General features: G+C 38.2%; 1 protein-coding gene and 1 long non-coding RNA gene across 3 annotated transcripts; one reads left to right on the forward strand and one right to left on the reverse strand.

Annotated features, from left to right (window-relative positions):
* Window positions 1-13999: 13999 nt before the first annotated feature.
* LOC124202512 lies at window positions 14000-16816 on the reverse strand. 2 transcript variants are annotated; one of them, XM_046598839.1, is made up of 5 exons: window positions 16089-16816; window positions 15900-16013; window positions 15668-15802; window positions 14543-14716; window positions 14000-14455 (listed from the first exon to the last, which is right to left on the reverse strand). In XM_046598839.1, the coding sequence occupies exons 1-5, from the start codon at window positions 16546-16548 to the stop codon at window positions 14064-14066; spliced, it is 1275 nt and encodes a 424-aa protein (XP_046454795.1). In that variant the 5' UTR covers window positions 16549-16816; the 3' UTR covers window positions 14000-14063. The 2 variants fall into 2 exon arrangements, with proteins under 2 accessions (XP_046454795.1, XP_046454794.1); XM_046598838.1 differs by having other exon boundaries at window positions 14000-14458.
* Window positions 14300-15281, forward strand: LOC124202513. The gene is made up of 3 exons (XR_006878199.1): window positions 14300-14439; window positions 14505-14841; window positions 14919-15281. It is a non-coding gene; the product is annotated as an uncharacterized LOC124202513 (long non-coding RNA).
* Window positions 16817-18915: the final 2099 nt, after the last annotated feature.

An 18915-nucleotide genomic window follows, 5' to 3' on the forward strand; every position in this document is an offset into this window, starting at 1 on the left:
AACTTAAAAAATATCTGTAGGCCTAAATTTTGTGTCTAGTACCACCTCATATATGCCAGGGTTTTTAACCCTTTTTTTATATTATCATTATTCATTCCGATCACATTAAGCGAAACTCTAGATTAAAAATTCAATACTAGAATCAGCTGAAAATGTTAGGAAATATATTAAGGGGGAAAAATTCGAGCTGATTTTAGGGTAAATTATTTCAAGCAAGATCAGAAAACGCCCTAGCTTGAAAAGAAAAAGCTGATATCTGCTGGAGAGAAAACTAGATTAAAAATTCCATACTGGAATTAGCTAACAGTTAGGAAGAATATTAAGGGGGGAAAATTCAAGCTAGTTTTAAGGGGTTTTTTTTCAAGCAAGATAAGAAAACGCCCTAGCTTGGAAAATAAAAGCTGATATCAACTACAAATACGGGAATAATGTTAAGATGAAAAATTTCGAGGTACTTGCAGCATGACAATAGGTTTGATTTTTTAGCTTAGCACCGCGTGAGCTGTTATTAGCTGTTATTAGCGGTTATTAGCTAACAGTTAAAAATTAAGCTAAAAGTTTCGTACGGGATAGGCTCCGCTCAAAAGCGCAAGCTGTTGTTCAACACCGGAGAATTGGATCGTATCCCTCCCCCGACGTCAGGCAGTAAATCCGGAATTGACGGAGGGTAAATTGAAGAAAACGCCTTCAAAACTGGGTGTGGCGAAAAACACCACATTTACACCGACGGCAACGACACCAACTTCCGTATCTTACGGACGCAAAAAGGCTCCGCTCGAAAGAACAAGCTCTTCAGCACAGTATGATGCCAAAATGCCATATGAAACGAAGGGCAGTATGATGAGCCATACCATACGGCCGTATGATGTGAAACGGGGGGTTTTTGGTTTGATGATGGTGGTTGGTGGTTTGGTACATGCACACATCGCATGACAAAAATAAGATTAACCGAAATATTTAACTGAAATACAAGCCGAAAGTAAGTAGGGGAGACCGGGGCTATGTGGGACACGGGGCTAAAATGTACAGGTCAGTTTTGATATGTAAAATTTGTTTTAAAATTCTGAAATAAATACAGCGTATTTTAAATGATGTTTTATTTATCCTGTAAACCTTTTTCCTGAATTTCGAATTGATTTGGCTAGTTTTATGGGGGAAAAATGGGAATCTGAAAAAAATTCAATTAAAAAAAGTTAGTTTCAAAAGTATGACAATTGACAATTCGATTGTTTGAAAACATTTATCACCACATCCAAGAAAAGCATACCGGTTAAAATAGAGACAGAAGGCTTACGAGTTCTCTTAGAAAGACGCTCGAGGATGTTCCCGTGAAATCCGTCTGCAATGCTGTTTTAGATTACTCCTATAAAATAAGGTCACTCACCACTAATTTTTCATTTCAGTCTAGCGTCATTGTGTTGACTGCTCAAGTGAAGATTTGAGGGAGCTAAGAATCAAAATTAGAAATCTTGAAAGCGAAGTAGACGTACTGAAAGACAAGAACGAGAAGCTCTAAAAAAGGTTAATTGACATGGGCAGCACTGTAAGCGAGCTTAAAGGAAATGTGAGCGAACTCCAAGAGAAGGTGGGCGACTTGGAAGTCAAAAAATCTGCTTTTCATGATTTGGCCCTCAAGAGAGACACGGAGTCCTAACAACTGAAGATAAAAACTTAATTTCACAAATTTGAATTGCTCTATTTATTTCAAATAATTTGTTTGTATAGGCTAAATTTAGTTACTTCCAATTTAGTGGCCAAATGGCCAAGTTAAATTATGTAAGTAAGACCAATAAGTTCCTGTTCGCAAGAACATCTTCCCTTCCGACAAAGTCAATTCTTCTGCTACGTCCTGGACTTATCTACTTCAACTTTACTTTAATACTTCTTCATTGACTTGACATATCTGAATCAAATTATTTTATCTTTGTTACGTTGGACCCGCTGGCTCTGAATCAGCCTGATTAACCAGATAGGGGCACCCTTGGTATAGTTTAACTTAGTTAAAGTGAAAAACCAATGCGGAGAACCACCAATTTATTCTTTGCCAGTGATTTGATCAGCAATTCACTGGTCTTTATTGATTGGTATTGCATAAAAGGATCGCTTATCTATTTATCGAATGTTAACATGTATGTTGATTTTACATCAGTGAAAATTTGGTTAGCCCTTTTCTTTTTATTTTAAATCATTTCGAAAAAAATATTCTTGGTTGAAAGAGCTGATTTGCGAGAAAAAGGACAAAATAATACTTGAGGAACATATGGGATACTGTATGCTGCTCTTTAATAAAAATACCCTCACAATCCTAAAATTAAGTAAATAAAATAGAAAACCCCATGTAATGAGTACGACTTATCTCTGATACGGCTGTGACAAGTACTCTTGCTAACACTATGGATGTATTGTGTTTTTTCTGGTTAGTACTTATAAGTCTGTACTTATTCGTTTCTGATTAGTTTATTGAAAATGCATTCAAGTTACAATTCAATACTCAAGTAATCGGCAAACATCCCAAGGAACTAATGAAAACAACGACGTTGGCACCACACTGCTAAACTATTTTAAAAACTGCATATTTAGAAAATAGATTTCCGATAGCATAGATTTAGAATAATCAGTATTATAAGCAAGAAAAGATGAAAAAAGAACATAAAACGCGTTGCAGTTTCGCAGCCAATTAGCTCAAAGTCTACGTTGAGGAAATACTGCTTTGGGTTTTCCAAACTACCCAAACAAAAAAGAAATTGGTGACTAAAATGTTTTGGTTTCTCTTCTACAAGCTTCTCCATATCTGTATTTTCCTACAAGGAAAAATTCAAAGAATGATTAAATAAATTACTACAGTTGTAATTTGTATAAAAGGAAATAACTTAAAAAGAACTAGTTCCTGGAACGTCGAGGTCAATTGTGTTTTCGCAATACGAATATGAGGAATGAGCTTAGCACACAACATCAAAGATTTCAGGAAAGCTTTACAAAAAAGAAATAAGTGGCGGTGTCCAAGTGATAGTTTTACATTTTTAACTTTATTTTACCGTCCGGTGTTTCTGGAATGTCTAAATTCTCATAGTGAAAGCCGTTAAAACTGTTTTGAATGATTTCTCCGTCAAAATTGACACCAAGGGAATCGTTTATTGGTGTTTAAAATCATTGTTGGGGAGCTATTAGAAAAGTTCAGTTACGGTATTTTAAGAAATTCATTCAAAAATTCTTACCAAAGCTCCATGATAGAAATCCTTTAATCTGGTATATTAAAGAAGAATGGCTGTCGGCGTCTTAAGTGCGTTGTTTTCTTCGAACTTTCACAGTTCATAATAAGTACTGTTCATGAAATAAATAATTTTTTGTTTGTTTTCAGCGAAAACGCTACAATTCCTCAACCATGCAACCTGTTTAAGAGTTTTGAATTGAACACACAGCAAAATAAAAGAACAATATTGAATTACATGCCGCGTCTTTGGATTTAAGAACATAATCTTCATCTAAATAACTTGTAGCGCACTGTTGTAAATATAAGCATGTGATGGTAGTCCAGCCCGAGCAAGTCCCATTCGAGAAAATGCCTTAACAATCGCTTCGGTCAACTTCTCCTTTGTGCTCGATTTGAATACAAGTTGCCTATTGCTTTCACAACATTACCCAATTGATAATTTCATTTCTGTCTTTATCGTTGACGGGAATTTCAGGATTACCTTATTGCAGTGGGGACATTCAATTTCTTCGCACAATGCCACCGTTAGTGGGGAAAAAATTTGCGAATTGTTTTTTTATTTATTTCTTAAATATCCCAGGCAATAACCATGAGATTTTAATAAAACTTATAGCAGTTAATTCTTACACTACAATAAAAAAAACTATAGAAAAATTGGATTTTTAAAATCATTTTTACTATTTTTACTGACCCTGTCTAACGTGATGCAGTGTCCAAGATGGGTCCAGTCTCCCCTAAGTGTATTTCTTCCAGTGTTAAATTATTTCCCACTTTCCAAATCAGCCTTTCCTTTAATCAGTTTAAAAAACAACTGTTGACAAGTAATATGAGATAATTTTGGTTGATCAATCTTAGGTGATCACTCATATTTGTTAAGTTGGAAACATATTTCATTTTCATTTACTCTCGTTTCTTATTGTTTATTTGTTTTTCTTATTGTCCCAACGGCATTGCATCTTCAAAAGTTGGAAAGCACAAAAATGTTATCAAAAATCAATTTGACTTACAGTTTTAAATTACACAAAACAGTTTTTGTATTTGCGGTCTTCTTGCATGCCTTTATTTCGTTTTATTTGTTGTCATTAATGTCAGGGAAAAACAAAAACAAATACAGTGTTGAATAATCGTTGCGCTTTACAGTGTTGAATAATCTCATGCTCAATAGCAGTAAAAAAAGATATAGGCTAGTTTTCTCAGTATCCCTTAACCATATTCCGACGTAAACATAACTGATGTAAGAACATAAATTTTGTTGTTTATTACTTTATTAGGCTGTGGATAAGACATGCATGCATGCATTTTCTCATTTTTATATAGTTATTAAAATAAGTGTGCTGTCTTATTTAAATGAGATGGTAATTGAAGAAAATTCGTTGAAAGATGAAAATTGCCTCGTGAAAAGTACTTGAAGATTTATCGGCTAAATCAACAAATGCAGTAATTGGATTCTACTAATTTCACTTCAATTGGTTGCTTTGTCAGAGAATTACAACTTATTTGTGATGTTCCTTCCTCGTGTTTAAGGAAATGTCAGATTTTTTGAAAAAGTGGGAGGTAACGATTTTTAATTTGATTTACTTAGGTTTTCCGGAATGGAACACGAAAGTTTGTTTTCATAAATGTAGTTTTATTTCTAATTTTCAATTTGAAATATTCTATGATTAGATATGTTACCCATCGATTGTCAAACGTTGTTTCATTTGAAAGCATCTGCGATGAAGTTTGAAACGGGAAAACAAAAATTTTCTTTACGCCACGAGAATTATTTCAGTTACAACATGAATTAACTTTGTTTCAAACAAACTGTTTTATTCATCAAAAGTTTGGGTTCTTCCCCAAAACTTGCAACTCGCTAGTAAAATCCAACTTATAATTGAAAATGTTACTAAGAGGTGGCAGCAGAGAAAAATGTAAATAATCAAAATTAAAATGGAGGGTAATAGGAAAGAAAAGAAAAACTGTTGCCAAGGGCCAATGATGGTTACAATGATGCTACGGTTAAAAACCCCCTACCCCCTTTCGTTACACTTCGTCACAATTCCCTTTACCCCCTCCCGCCCTAGGCAAGTGACGTTGTTTATGGACGGCCCCTATCTGTGATGACGCCACATCTGGCAACACGGCACCCATCCCCCAACATGGATGTTCCTCAGTCCACATTTGCCCCTCTTAAAGTGACGGTCACGTCGCACCTCTTTCCGTTTCTAATAGAGATTGTATACCGCTTAGTTTTAGCGTACTTCACTTCATCACACTATCCAATGGCACAAATTCGTCATTTACATTTTTCTCAATTAACTTATGGAACCACTCACAGGCATTCTTCTCCGCTTGGTTTCCTTCTAACCCTCCATCAATTTTGGACTTTCTGCATGCCCTTGAGGGGAAGTACAAGGGAAGAATTCTTTGGTATTGAAAAGCTTACGCGAGAGTGGAGCCTTTTTTTCCTCTTTGGGATGAAACTTCACTACTTCCGCGTCCTCCGACAGCTGAATTTGAAGGAGTTTTCTTTTGTTCTTCCGATGTTACAACTGGATAGTCAATCCTTGTGTTCGTCTTTGCATCGTATAGAACGCGCCGCTTGCCAAAGTTCCCTTCCAAAAGCTGCTGGCGATGGAAACGCTCTCGAGTTCTCCTTTTCCAGAAAGGATCACTTCTCGGTTCTGTTTCAGAACCGAATTGACGTCCATTATGTGGTAGTGGGTTAGCGGATGAAAACTGCGGATGCTGTTACCTACTAGGATTAGCCGAACAGGATTTTCAGTACTTCCCAAAGTTTTCTTCGGTGAGTTGGAAAGGGCTCATAGGGATTGTACAAAGACTTAAAGGTGTTTTTAAGAAAATTGTTGGCTGATTTGTAATCGCTTCTTCTTTTTGGCCGCGCGAACCTCTACTCGTAAAGCATTCTGCGCCTCTTTATCCCGTCGGATGAGTCGGCCTCGTCCTCGGGATAACTCCATAAGCTCGCGTCCTCGTCCTCAGTCAACTTATATTTCAGTGCCTTGTATTTTCTCAACCATTTTTTGTTTGTTTCTGCACAGTGGTTGAACTTCTGCGTGAGGTAGTTTTCGATGCTTTTGTGGCGATCGTTAGTTCTTCCTCCATACGAACCGGGGTACACTATCTCCATCGCATTTATAAATAACACAAATGCGTCAAATAGTCTATATATACTAGTTAAACTACTGTACCTCGAATTTGCTTAAGTTCTTGCTCCGGCAACGGAATGAACTGATCCCCACATTCTTGACGTTTTGGTGCCTTTGAAGTTTTTTGTGGAGTTGCACGTATAGAGGAGAATAGATGCGTCGTATAAGAGAGCTGGCGACATCTCGCTCTCCTTGTTCTTTTCCCTCATTAAGGACTTTCAGCGCCTTAAGACCTTTAATGACCTCTCTGTTGATGGGGAATGCATCCTAAATATATTAAAAATGGAGTTACTTGAAATATGTTAACAATATATATAATAAATTTGAAAATTGTACCTTCAATGCTTTTAATCTACTTTTTTCCCGTTTTGCACTTCCCTTTCCGCTCGTGCAATCTCTTCTTCGCAAACTTAACTTCACCGCCTCGTCCTCGTCAAACTTGGTCCTTTTTTCCGGGGTTAAGAGAGCCAAAGCTTCTCTTTCAAGCTTTTCTGCCTTCAATATCATGTTTACAGTTTACAAATCATGTGCACACATAAGGTAATAATTTTTAGTGAAATGTGGACAGGCATTTGAAAAAGTTTACAAATCATGTACACTGCCAAGGAGCAGACCTAAATTTTCTGAAGCTCATTTGTGATGCAATATCCATTGTACTTCTGGAAACGATGGGATTGGACGACTTTGAAAGCTTGGGACTTTTTTGGATCGTAAAGAGAAACTCATTGTATATGATTTCAAGTACAATTTTTTAAAAAGCTTTAATTTACAGTTAAAAACGATAATGATGATTTCTTGACAACAATTTGAATCTGAAGTTTTGCTTTAACAAGTCCGTCAATTGATGTTGTCTCAGTTATCTTGATGACATAACTATCAGGGTTCGCAATCCTTCTGCGAGACCCTACGTCTTTTTTAAAAATAAAAATATTTAAGCCGATGGAAAGATGGACAGAAAAGGGAAGAAGCTGACAACGATAAACGTCCGCACGCGACACAATAATTATTAAACTCTAGTTTGCAAATGGAGTTAGGCTACAGAAATTGTTGATCAGTGGATTAGCGACAAAATTAATCCACGCACACAACATTTGATTTTTAGTGGCTTAAAATTTAAAAAAATGATGAATAAAAAGAGAGGCGAAATGATGCCGATTAAAAGAGATGGATTAATTCCGGTTCATGTTCAACACGAACACGATGTGAAATTCGATGCATTGGTATAATATGTACCCGGTGTCGACGGATGAAAAAATACAAGTCGGGGGAGGATCGCGTAGTAAATAGATTTTAGGATTGTCATCCGCTGGAGTTGGAATACGAGAAAATGCGTACGGTCCCTCTAGCGGAGGACGGATCTGGATAGGCAAAGTAAATGCCGGTCCCTTGTCGACGGCCACCGTGGTGGAACCGCGAGCCGGAATGGGCCGATTGGTCGGCCGATTCACCGCTTTCGGTCGCAACGTCGTTTGTTCGTTCCCTTTTTACATTTTTTTTTTTTTTCAATTATTAAAAAAGTGTGCAACTTTTGTACGACCATTTCAAACATTTTTTCAAAAAATTTCGCCTTTCAATTTAGGAAAAATTGCAGGGAAAAGATAGCAGAAGGAATAAACTAGTTTGATCACACATCAACAAATAAACACTCGTCCAGCACACATTCTTTCCTTGGCAAAAGCTGTTTGCTGCCGGAGCACCTGCCAATGGGGCACTCTGATCGTTCGCCCGATACGTCACTACTGAAGGGGAAAGACAACAAAGAAACAACACAACGTCCACGTTGCAAAAACTATTCTCAGTTTAAGCTCTTGTGAAAGATCATCATCCAACAGCCTTTTCCGATAAGTCTTGTTCTAATCTACATCAGTTAGTCCGAAATTTTCATTCCATCAACCAAATGTATCTCAGTTAGATAAATAAGATAAGTTTAGACTTTTGTAATTGGTTTAATTTAAGAATAGTTACTTTCGTCTCGGTAGGTTTCTCATTTTTTAACTACGTCACACGAGAACGCGTAGGAGGTAGAACGTCCCATATTCAACATTTTCAACATTTCTTGGTCCACATCGCACTGTTCCAATAAAGAGTCGTGGACGTTCAGTCCCGCGACATTCAATCGAAAAAAACTCTTCCGGCGTAAATGGGAGGTAAAAAGCTAATCCATTAAGAACATTAAATCAATGCCCCTCATCCCTCATCTGCGGGAGCTTCACTGGCTGCCAGTCCCTTATCGGGTTGAATTCAAGATCGCGGTGCTGACGTACCGCTGCCTCAATCGTTGTGCTCCCTCCTACTTGTCCAGCCTAATATCTCGCCGTGTAGTCGACGGTCGAGGTGGTCGTGTTCTGAGGTCCTCCGTTGCCCCCTCTGCTCTTTATGATCTTGTTCCGCCTTCGGTTCAGGTGAAATCTTACGGCAATAGAGCATTTTCTAATTATACACCCACTGTTTGGAACAAACTCCCTGTGTCTGTTCGGTCAGCCTCTTCTCTTCCTCGCTTCCGTACTGCACTTAAAACTCACTTTTTTCCGTATTGCGTATAAATAATGATTTCCCTGCTTCAGTCGTGAGCCAAAAGGCGCCTTTGATCATCTGTTCTTATGTAAAAGTGTGCCTCATAGAAATGTAATATATTATTATTATTATTAATATTCATATTTTTTAAAAACAAATAAAAAACTTTTATCCAAGTCAAACTCCATATTTAATGGTTTTTTTGGAAACGACTATGCTTTTGTCCTTTGAGCAGCTTTGTTCACATTTACCAGAGCAGGGAGATTCCTTTCGGGATCGCGTTCAAAGTGTTCCAGAAATATTGGTTCTACGATTTGATGAGTTGAGGCGAAAACATTGACGGCGACAGCTTTCTTCACTTCGTAGTTGATTTGCTATCTAACTTATCTAATTTTGCCTTGCATGTGTGGCAGTGCCTCCCGAATATAAATTCGGTTCCTTTTTGTAGAGCCGTCGCTCGGCACCAGTCTTTACCGGATCGGTACAGAAAAAGCCCAATCTCCATTTAATCGCCTCCAGCGTGCGACATAGTCACACACTAATCGAATGGTTATACAATATGGCTTACACGTGGCCATACATTTTATTGACGTAAACATGAAAGCTAATAGAGATGGAGCGAGGAATGAGATGGCAAGTGGTGCGGAGTAAAGTTGCCTAACCGCTCTTTAGAAAAGATAGCCCAATCTCCAATAGCCCAATAGCCCAATCATCGCACGTACACCACCAAGAAATCGAGCCATTTTTGTATTCCTGTTTAATGCCGAATAACGACCGGCCACACCCATCGAATAGTGTCTTCCTACCCCTAATATAATAAGATGAAATAGGATTACGCTACACTTCCAGAATCGATAAGAAAAAAATTTACTTTCGCAGCGCAGAATCTATTACATGCCACATATTCTGCTCTTCCTCATCGACATCTTCATCATCTGATGAGTCGTTCAGGACTGAAGAGGCAGCAGGGACTAAAGATGCAGCAGGGACTAAAGCACGTTCACCGAGCTCAACTCTATCTTCCCGTATGGAAACTGAGATTTCATACCGTGAACTCCAAACAGATAGTTGTTCATGATTCGAAGGGGAGATGACAATGTTGAAGGATACGCCAACTGAAAAGCTAATGGACTGCGGGAGATCGATCGGTGAAACTACCAGCTGTGTTGGAGAGTAAGGGAAAGGTTCTTCCAGTAGTGTTGAACTGGCAACAACAACACGAGTTTCCGTGCGTGAATGGACCCTGAAATAGAAGAGGAAACGGAAGTTGCCGAAGCTCACCCGGTTCCATAAACATCACGTTCTGGTTCAACTTCGGCGGCATCGACGTCATCGAGTTCATCTTCATCGTCTACAAGTAATAGCCTCAAATAATTTTAACATTTTCGGAACATACACTCTCATGAAAATGTATTTAGGTAAAACTTATGATTTGGCGAGAATGCCGTATTCCATTTCGAGTTTTAAATTGAAGGGATTCCTTTTGGCACTGGTACTGTTTATTGCGTGGTCCATGCAACCGTTATCAATGGTCGATGAGCCCGATTTCCGCGATTTGATTCACCATATCGATCCTTGACTTACAATACCGTGTCGCAATACGTTGACGCACACCATTTTGCCAAACTTATACCGGTACAAAAATCTAGTCTGATAAATCAAATCATCTATGATAGTCATTATAATATATAAATGTATTTTAGGGAAGCAAAACATAAACTGATGGCGGAATTTTCCGGAATAAAACAAGTTTCTCTTACCACTGACTGTTGGACTTCCATAAATAATGAGGGTTTTATGACAGTAACTGTCCATTATTTATCCGCAAAAAATGAAGAGGGTCCCCCGTGTTCTTAATACCGTTAAGATCGACGAAAGACACACTTCAATCAATTTAGCGAAGGAATTGAGAAAAATTGTGGCGGATTGGAATTTAACGAATAAAATTTCCGCAGTGGTAACAGATAATGCTGCAAATATAAAAACAAATGTAATAAAAAATGGTAATTTCAATACTTTTATATTATGATATTTGTGTGCCCTGCTTTGCACATACACTGAGCTAAGCAGTGAAAGATGCAATTCTAAAAAAATTCGATTTCAGTGCCATTTCGACCAAGTTCCGCGACATAGTTACTTACTTCCATTAGAGCAACGCCGTAAACGTGAAACTAATTGCTTTATATACCGAAGAGAGATGCAAACTGCAACAGGACGTCAGCACACGCTGGAATTCAACCTACGCCACGATTAAAAGTATCTTTATTTTTTAAGAGGCTGTAGATGGTGCTCTAAAGGCGATGGACAGGAGCGACCTTTTTTGACCACAAATGATAGTGGGTTATCTTTGAGGGAGTGGCTGAAATGTTGAAACCTTTTGACGAAGTCACAACTGACTTTAGTTACAATATTACCCATCGATTTCCAAGGTAAATCCTTCTATAAAATTTACATCACAACCTAGACCCGAAGAACTTTATTGGAGGTTGTCCGATTTTGTTTAAAATTAGTACCAATCTGTCGGACAATATCATCCATCGATTACACTTGACCACGAGCTCGGTACATTTGGTTACAACTTTTCTTGATCCAAGGTAATAACGCATAACTGATTTAAAAGATGATACTTATCAATCTTTATTACGCTTCGGTTCAAGAAAAATGATAAATATATATCCGAGGGTATTGGAGGCGGAGGCGAGAATGCGGAAAAGAGAGTTGAGGCTGAGTTTAGGCGTGCCATCCACAGGCAAGGACCACTCGTGCACGCTGAAGTTGAGACTTCCTCACTTCAAAATACATGCTGGGCATTACATGACACGATGATTCAATCTGCTAATGCTACGAGAACTGGTGAGTCTGCTGATGCGACCACTTGCGTTATGGTTAATATCCGGAATTATTTAAACAAGCCATATCTGCCATGGTCGACAGATCCATTAGAGTAATGGTTATCCGAAAAGAAATCTGGTTGTATCCGCCCTTTCATTGATTTGGTCAATTTTTTTTTGTATACTTGCCTCCGTTCCATCGAAGATGTTGTTTTCAGCTGCTGGCGATATTATTTGTGAGAAAAGAAGTCATCTTAGTGCCGAACATATATATATGCTTTGGTTTCTGAATAGAAATGCCTAATGCAAAATTTTTGACGTGTGTCCCAGTCCATACACATAACGGTTATTTTTAATTTGTAGAAAAAACCTGATAATATAACATCCCTCTAAAATTTCAGCAACACCTACAAAAAAGGTTTTTTACTTGACCGAACGAAGTATTGAACCTAAACAGTGCCAAACTACAAGGAGATGGAGTTCAAACAAGACGACGTAAAGGAAAAGGAAATGTTTTATTTTTCAAAGACGAAATATTGGATTAGACTGGACAGCACAGTGGCTACAACAGTGCCTGATTGAAGATGTGCTTTTCACCTGTTAATCCTAATCGCAAAATTGGTGTTTGAAAAATTAATATATACTGATTAGCTTCTTCTAAAAGCAGACCTCTAGTTCTCTAAACTTGTATATTTTAAAACTTCCAAACCTCTTGGCAGTTACTACTGTTCCTGAAAATTTAATGGAGCTGAAAATAGAAAACGATGATACTCGGAGTATGTAGTGATCAGCTGTATTTTCCCCATTGTGGCTAAACAATTTATTCGATTACACCTAAAAAGCTCCACAAAACTGTTTTTTTCTGTGGAATGGTGAGTCGATGACGACTTTAATGATCCGCAACTTGCCAACAATAACTATAGACAAGTTCGGGATGCTGAGTTGCACAACCGCTAAATTAGGATCGTGCGCCAACGGGTCCTTTTAACGTTGTGGGGATAGTAGAAAGCGGGTTTTTTATTATTTAAGCATAGAATTACTTATCTAATCTTAGAAATGTTCAGGATTATCGTTGTTTAGAACATTCTGCTTTTTATAGAGTAATTTGAAATGTATAATTCAGCTTAGTTTACCCATTAAAATTAAAGAAAGTCCAAGCCTGGGATGCTGTTTAGTCTTTTCTTGTGTGTTTGAGCTTGTCACTTGTCAGCAGATCTGTCAAAAAACACAAGAAAAGACTAAACAGCATTTTTACAGCCGAAGCATACGAGTTCTCTGCACCTCGGGCTTCATATTGCCGGCCACTAGAATATATGAAAGGGCCTACAGTATGTCCCCCGGTCTAAAGTGAAGGCTCTAGGAAAGCGTAGCTTCGGCTGTCATCCGCCAGGAACGCGAGGGAGAGGGATAAAAAATGGCGACTAGGCTGGGTGGGAAACTTGTCAAAATTACACTTTACTAGATTGGGAATAACTCGGCCAATCTAATCCAGAATGTAAATTCCTTTTGGATTCGTATTGAGGGATGGACGAGCAAACTTTTGAGAGAATTTTTTTTTTTAAGGTTATCATTTACCCATAAAGCGATACCAAAGACCCCACAAAATTGTTAAAATTTGAAAAAACCCAAACTTTAACATTAAATATCTCCCGAACATCAGGGAATATTTAAATTCTGCAAAAACAGGTGAATCCGGAGTAGAAAACTGAATATGCCTGAATTATTTCAAATTTTTAGGTCCCATAGCAGAATGGAAAAAAAGGGAGGTCCATGGATTTGGTGCGCTTGAGTGGTGGATTGCTTGTTTAAAAAAACCCAGACTTTATATTTAAATATCTCCAGAACGACAGGAAATTTTTAAAATCTGAAAAAACAGGCCAATACTGAGCAGAAAACTGGATAGGCCTGTAATTTTTTCAGATTTTTAGGTCCCACTCTCCCAGAGCGGAATAATAAAAAACGAATCCATGAATTTGGTGTGGTTCAGTGGTGGATTACTTGTTTAAAAAATCGTACGTTTTAAGTTAAAACGTACGATTTTTAATCCGTGTTTTCAAACACGGAGGTGTGGGTACTGCAGGTAATGTATAATGCTGGTGTAATGTAGTAAAAAGGGGACGGTAAATGTTCTATTTATTTGATCACGTTATTTGATCATTTGATACTGTACACTTATAGAACGAAGCTGATTTAGAAAAAAGTAAGCTATAAGTACATAATTAGTTTAATTTCAAAAGTATGTTTTAATGAAGAAAAAAACTCCCATTAAACATAAGTAAGGTAACTCTCGAAAATCTTAAATGCATGTTCGTATTATACACCAATTATATTTATAAAAAAGTCAAAAGAACATTGTGCTCAATATGGACGCCAAACCGAAGCGGAATGGTTTTTTTGTGTACTTAACATAGGTTTCGTTAAATTGGAAGATGTACCAATATGAAAATTTAATTTTGAAGCGCTACTACTGCTACTAGACCTGTTAACAGAATCAAAGGTACTATTTTTATTTGAAAAATGGGGGTAGAGAAAGGTGTCAGGAAATGGAACAGTGTTAATACTAAGGAAAATGTTGTTGGAGTTTGTAACAATATTTTCAGAACTCGGCAAAAGTTTCTGAACATGGATTGGTGGACGATCAGAAAACACAAGTGAGCCTAGAGGTTCCATCATGGGTGTGTCAGTGATTGAGACCAAGGAACTGATTGAATGCATCCGACTATCAGTTTTTCCGGTTTTTCCAAATTTTTCTGCTAGAATAAATTTTAAATATTGTTAACTATTTTCCTTGCATTACAGGATAAACACTGGCTTAACACGGAGATTTTTTAACTCACCTGATATATAGGAAGGATAACCGTTGTAATGAATGGATTCCTGAACTGCTGACGTACCGGTCGAAGGGGGGTTGAAAGCTAGTTTCGGATGATGAGAAGACATGCAATTAGAAGGCCATGTTCCGGATTCCTTGTTACATAAACTGATTCCCGTGTTGTAATTTGAAGAGTAACCTTAAATAATTCAAATGTATTTAAATTTTAAATTGCTTTGAAATTCTTTTATAGTAGCACAAATAAATTATTCAATACGTGTGATTCAAATACGCACGCCTTTGACTTATGGCTCATTCTTATTGGTATAAGCAATTACACTACTATAAAATATGATATCATTTTTAATTCAAGAAGTCGTTTGGTTAATTTTCTGTTTTAGACGCGTTTTAGGCCGAGGAACTATGGAGATAATAAAGCCTCCAGCATACTACGGTACATCTTTAAGAAAACGAGGAGAGATATGGAAATCCTATGTGCACGCGGAGAGTTCTCTATTACTGAATATTGTTCCACACACTCCAATGTTCTGTGTGTGCTCATGGAATTTTAGTCTGAGAATTGTTTGGTCTTGGGGTTGCGCTCCAATAGAAATCTGTTTACCGGACAACATTTAGCTCCTATCGTATTGAACAGCCTCTTTATAATAACCGTAAAATGTGCTACCCATCGCCGGCTAAAAACCCACCACTTTAGACAGTCGATGGATGTGTGGCAAAAAGGGCAAGAGGAAATGGGAGGAAGAAACCGGAAAAAAAAATTGAATGATTCAGTAATCGAAACGTATCGGTTTACTCGTGGTCAATTCGATCTGGCAAGACTAGATGGCTTCCATTCGAATAAATTCAATTCAAAAGCTTTAAAAAATTTACCTGAATTATTTTGGAAAACATTTCGTTCGGATTGGACGGATTCATTCAAATAAAAAATAAAACTTATTTGAATCTTCTCGAATAAGTTCGTGTAAAAAAACCCAAAAAAAGGACAGTTGGAACTCCACTAGAAATAGATAGTCAGATTCTCTGAGTTCTTAGATCGATGGATAGATGGTGTGGGGTTAGCATTGAGATGCACACAGCACACAGCAATATTCGACTTACAAGTTTAAACCAATAGAAAAAATAAAATTACCTTGATAAGAAGTAGATAACCTTGAAGCCAACGAATCTTGGCCTTCGAGAAAATGATATTCTTGAGCAACTGGCAAGGTTGATGAAAGAAAAGGATGATGGTGTGGTCCCAAAATGAGGCCCCTGAATTGTTGACCTGAAGAGCATAAACACAAAAATCAGTTGGTTTAACTGGTCGTGTACTTTATCCGTTCCCTTCAAAGATTAATCATGTTTCACAACGGCGAACTCACGTGATTTGCTTCGCGGCTCTCGGGGTCCGTCCACTGATATTTTGATCGCTTTGTTATAAGTTGTAACTACAGGTGGTGACGTGCAGATGGTGATGGTCAATGTAAAACTCTTTCCTATACAAAAAAAAATCAATTGTTACCTATTCGAAACGCTGCTGATGCTAAATAAGTCGAAGAAATTCTACTGACCTCTTCCAGATCGACCAATGAAACGAAGATCATTGAACTTGGCCACGTTATTTTTCACTTGGGCCACCGAGTTGCGCAATTCTGGGCTCCAATTTTCGTCGTTGCCAGCCCGGACGGTGACTAACGTTCCGTCCTCAGCACCGCCCAAAACCACTACGCGAAAGGTGTTTGGCAGAGTTTTGTTGGAGCGCCAGTGTTTTGGCAATGGCGAAACGAGAACACAAGGACTTCCAGTGGCGACAAGCTCTCCTAACTCTATGCTGTTGGATAGCCCAAATCCGGAAAGATTGTAGTACGATTCCAAGGAGGAGTCGGGTGCTGGCAAACTGATGGACGAATGTTGAGATGAGATGCACGGAGCACGATTAGGTGACTTTTCGGGTGAGAGAGAACACTTATTAACAATCGGTGGGTTCTGAATGTTGAGAAGGGGCGACGGACGTTTGGGGAGTAGCTCCATTCCTTTTTCTTTTCTTTTCTTTTTTCTTTTTCAAATCGAAAATTCTTAAGTTTCAAGAATGGATATAGCTGGAAAAAGAACAAATATCTTTTTTTTTTTTTCGGAAGACTAACTGAAAAAACCGATCGATCAGGTGCCAAAGTTAAACAGCCAAGCGAGCGGACAGCTGAGTTGAACTGAGACAAGTGTCCTTCGGAATACTTGCCTTTTAAAGGCCCTCATCTCGAACGAAAGTTCTATTCCATTCGACCCTTAGTTACAAGCTGACCAATCATTTTGCGTAGACAGGGCCAACGTCTTTGAACCCACCAAAAAAAAGGAGGTTGGTCGGCGTGCTCCCTAACCTCTGTTGGACACTGAAGAGGATTCCAACCCTCCCAATTGTTTATCAGCCCATCCTTAGAGTCGTATCTTGTTAGAGGGGATATTGATATTTGGTTCTGTCCTGCTGGTGTCGCCGTCACCGACTCATAAACGAAAAAGACGGTTTGGTCTGTAATCAGTCAGCAGTATCGGTCGTTTACGCGCCCCAGCCATCCATTTTTATGACAGAGCGCAAGGTATATCTCCTTCTTCTTTGGAGACACTTTAATGGCTCGCTTTCCGCTTGTAAAAATCGGCCATCTAGTTCACAAAAAAAAACCTGCAGAATGGTAACCTTAGGGTTTCGTTTTTTTCGAATTTTGGGGACAGCACAATATAAGGATCAGAAAAAGGAAGACCGCCGCTTTCAAACCTAAGAAGAACAACTGGCAAAACTATAAATATCACAACTGCGCGTAGCCTACTGCAAGTGTCTATCATAAAAACCCGGAGCAGTATGAAATTTGAGAATTATGCTATAAAAGTGATGGTCAACTTTAATAGACAAAGAAATATTCCAAGAGTATGAATACAATAAAAATAACCTCATGCCTCAAAGTTCGGGTTATACGGACGTTTAAAATAACAAAACTAAGTGCGGGCCCAACCCGCCCAACCCCAATTTATATATATACAGAGAGTGCAGGATTTATACCTATATTCCAACTTCAATCCTCATTTGGAAATATGGGCTATTATCATCAATCCATAGAGATCCATGTCAGAGTCAGACCGAAATATATACAACAGCAAGCAATAGAAAATATAAACTGAACAGATGGACTGCGATATATTTTGTTAGTGGTATGGCCGGGTATGGCCCTTTTAAAAAAGACAGAAAAATTGAAAAAAGAAGGGAAAGGCAACTAAATTTTTTCTTGTGGTTTTATGCTTTTGATATAGTGAGACTTAAAAGAAATCGCGTAGTTTACAAAAAGGAGAACCGCGCTATAGCACCTCTTAGTTAGGGAAAATCAAACCATTGCAAAGAACATAGGCCCTACTGATCGAATATGAAAAGACACGACAGAAATAGAGATGCGGGACAAATATATAATATTTCCGCTGCGCGCTTCAAGCCTTCGACATTTCTACATACTTATATAAGTTACGTTATATTATTTGACGGCCAAAAGAATAAAACTAACCACCAGTGAAAATAAATGCAAATAGGAAAAGGGGGGAAAAAAATAAGTCAACAGGAAAAGACAGCCACAGATATGGTTATACTACTGTGGTCGTCACTAAAACCGTAAAAATATGTTACAAGCATCCAGATTATGCAGCACGTATTTTGATAGTCCAAGTATTATTAGAGGGTATAGCCCTCGGTAACTTTACAGTGTATAGCGAAGTAAATACTCTTCTTTTTTTTTTTTTTTTTTTTCCTAGCACATATCTCCTGAGCCTGCTGTTGGAATGGGAACAGAAAAAGTAATATTAGTTGGGAGCTTCAAAAAGACAGCCAGACTGATTTTTAAAAAGAGACGACAACAATAGAGGAAAAGTACGATCGTCAATTTGTGGTTCAACCCAGCCGGCGTTGGTCTTGGAAACTGGTCATCAAGAGAATAGTTATAACTGTGCGGACGGGCGACTTTGGCATGCAAGGTGGCCATAAGAAGTGTACAGTGGCGGCTAAGTATAGACCGCAGTGGGATTTCTCTCTCTTCCTAACGTGTCATTCCGCGTGTGTGTTTTGCAGTGACGACAAGGGCTGTCATTAGGGTAGCGGCTTTCGGCTCTCAACCCTTACATTAGGATTCAACACGCAAGACCCTGTAATGGTACACAGTAACAATAGCACCAAAGGCAGACACAATGAGTATGCACACAGACACAGACAGCTAAATCCAAAAATTGAAATATAATATGAAGATAAGTAGACAGCAGCAGCCTAGAAAAAGACGAGAATTTCCCACCAACAAAAACTCGGTCTATAACGCGAGGAAGTTGAAAATGTTTGTTTTATGACACGGCCCTTTTTGGGAGTTGTTTTCTTTT

This window comes from Daphnia pulex, chromosome 9 (assembly GCF_021134715.1).
Source record: "Daphnia pulex isolate KAP4 chromosome 9, ASM2113471v1".
Classification (NCBI taxonomy): Eukaryota; Metazoa; Arthropoda; class Branchiopoda; order Diplostraca; family Daphniidae; genus Daphnia; species Daphnia pulex.